Source organism: Etheostoma cragini, chromosome 1 (genome assembly GCF_013103735.1).
Source record: "Etheostoma cragini isolate CJK2018 chromosome 1, CSU_Ecrag_1.0, whole genome shotgun sequence".
In the NCBI taxonomy this organism is placed as follows: domain Eukaryota; kingdom Metazoa; phylum Chordata; class Actinopteri; order Perciformes; family Percidae; genus Etheostoma; species Etheostoma cragini.
The window spans coordinates 16,829,410-16,831,139 of NC_048407.1; the positions used below are offsets into that span (position 1 = coordinate 16,829,410).

The following is a 1,730-nucleotide window of genomic DNA, read 5'->3' on the forward strand; positions in this document are numbered from 1 at the left end:
AATTAATGTTTTGGTAGAAACGAGAGTTTACATTGTATCTTCGAGATCAGCCAGCGCGAAGGACGTCTATGTTCCGATTGGCGGCTGGCGTTAGCCACTGCTTGCACCTCAGAGCTCATTAGCATAAAGTAGAAACATTTTGAATTTTGATTGACCCTCAACACGCTCAAAACTAAATTAATGAATTCTGGTAACTTTAGATGCTCAAGTCGGTGGCGGTGTGAACGGTGTTCAGTTAGGATTACATTAGACAGATTAGAACTAGATTAGGTTAGGATAGATTATCAGCCGTAATGTCTAAACCATCCAACGTTGACTGACCACAAGCTACGTGGTTGTGAAACAAAAGTTTCTGCTCCTGTAGAAGCTATAAGTCAGTATGAAATCAACCTTGTTTTAAGAAAAAACACATGTTTTATCCACAATCTTTTGGAGAAAAACTACACTAAGCAAAGCAGCAACGTTTCTGATTGGTCCAACTCGGGAACGGCTAGAGCAAGCTTCTACCATTGAAGTCTACGATGGTTAAACGATACAAATTCATGTAACGTTTACTTCTTCTTCCTAATGTGAGATGTTATCACTTACAAACAGTTACTATACACATATTTAATAAGCAATTCTTAATTATTACATACAGAGTTTCATGTATTTGTACAAAACATTTGTAATGTTAGTAATCATAGTAATGGTCTTGTAATGGTCCTCCAAGGTTAGTCTGTCCCATTAATGACTTCTTTGTGTCTCTTTGCTGTTTTAAATATGAAATTGCAATTATATTTACATACAGTAGTACACAGGATTACCCACAAGAGAACTCAAGCCTGTCTATCACAAGGAAAGTTAAACACAGTAGGAAGAAGACCTGGGCCAACTGGAACATTTCACTAGCTACATGTTATGAAACAATTTTTAACATAATATTGAAATGTACAAACAGACTTTTCCAAATAGAATATGCACTGATATATGTGCTCACACATTTAAAATTGGAAGCCCAGTAACCCAGGGTCTAAGATGCATACAGTGTAACTGCAATGTCCCCATCTTTCTTTTCCATGCTCTATTTTGACTGTACACTATTAGCTGTTGATCTCACTGAACAGCAGTATAGGAACTATTAAAAAAATGCAACTCACCACATCAGCATGTTTGATTAAGCATCTAACACTAGCAACTACACCGCAACACTTGACATTTCAATATCCCTACATATATTTCCTCTCCAGGTGACTCTTCCCCAGCACCTCATCACTGAACTGGTACGTCAGCTTCTTCTTAATCTTTTTCACCTCTCCAGTTTTGCCATAGTTGCGTAAGGCACGAGCCATCTTCTGATAGGTCATTTTTTTGCGGTTTCCCTTCTGGATTCCCCAGCGGTGTGCAAGAGCCTCCTTATGTTTGGATGAAAACTGGAATGTCCCTTTGTCTCTGTCCACCCACCAGATACTGTCCTTCATATCGCCGTTCCTTAAAAGGTCCAACAGGAACTGGTACAAACGGATCTTCTTTTTATTGCCTTGGAAACATCAAAGTCAAAGTCAAAGTACTATTATTGGTCTCCCTGGGGAGTAATTTGTTCTGGACATTGAGTAACTTACTTCGCTGCAAGAGTTACAGACACAACAACAAGCACAGGGTTAAAAACAATTAACCCTGTGCATGTTGTTGTGTCAGAAAGTTGCAACATTTATTTTAAACTGATATGCACTGTAATGATATTTTTATAT

General features: G+C 38.2%; 1 protein-coding gene across 1 annotated transcript in view; it reads right to left on the bottom strand.

Annotated features, from left to right (window-relative positions):
• Positions 1 to 594: 594 nt before the first annotated feature.
• The window catches only part of spi1b (Spi-1 proto-oncogene b), a 7,567-nt gene continuing 6,431 nt past the window's right edge, over positions 595 to 1,730 (bottom strand). Inside the window, exon 5 of the mRNA XM_034880366.1 lies at positions 595 to 1,519. Within this exon, the coding sequence (XP_034736257.1) occupies positions 1,209 to 1,519 (311 nt within the window). The 3' untranslated portion in view covers positions 595 to 1,208. The remainder of the gene's footprint in view (positions 1,520 to 1,730) is intronic.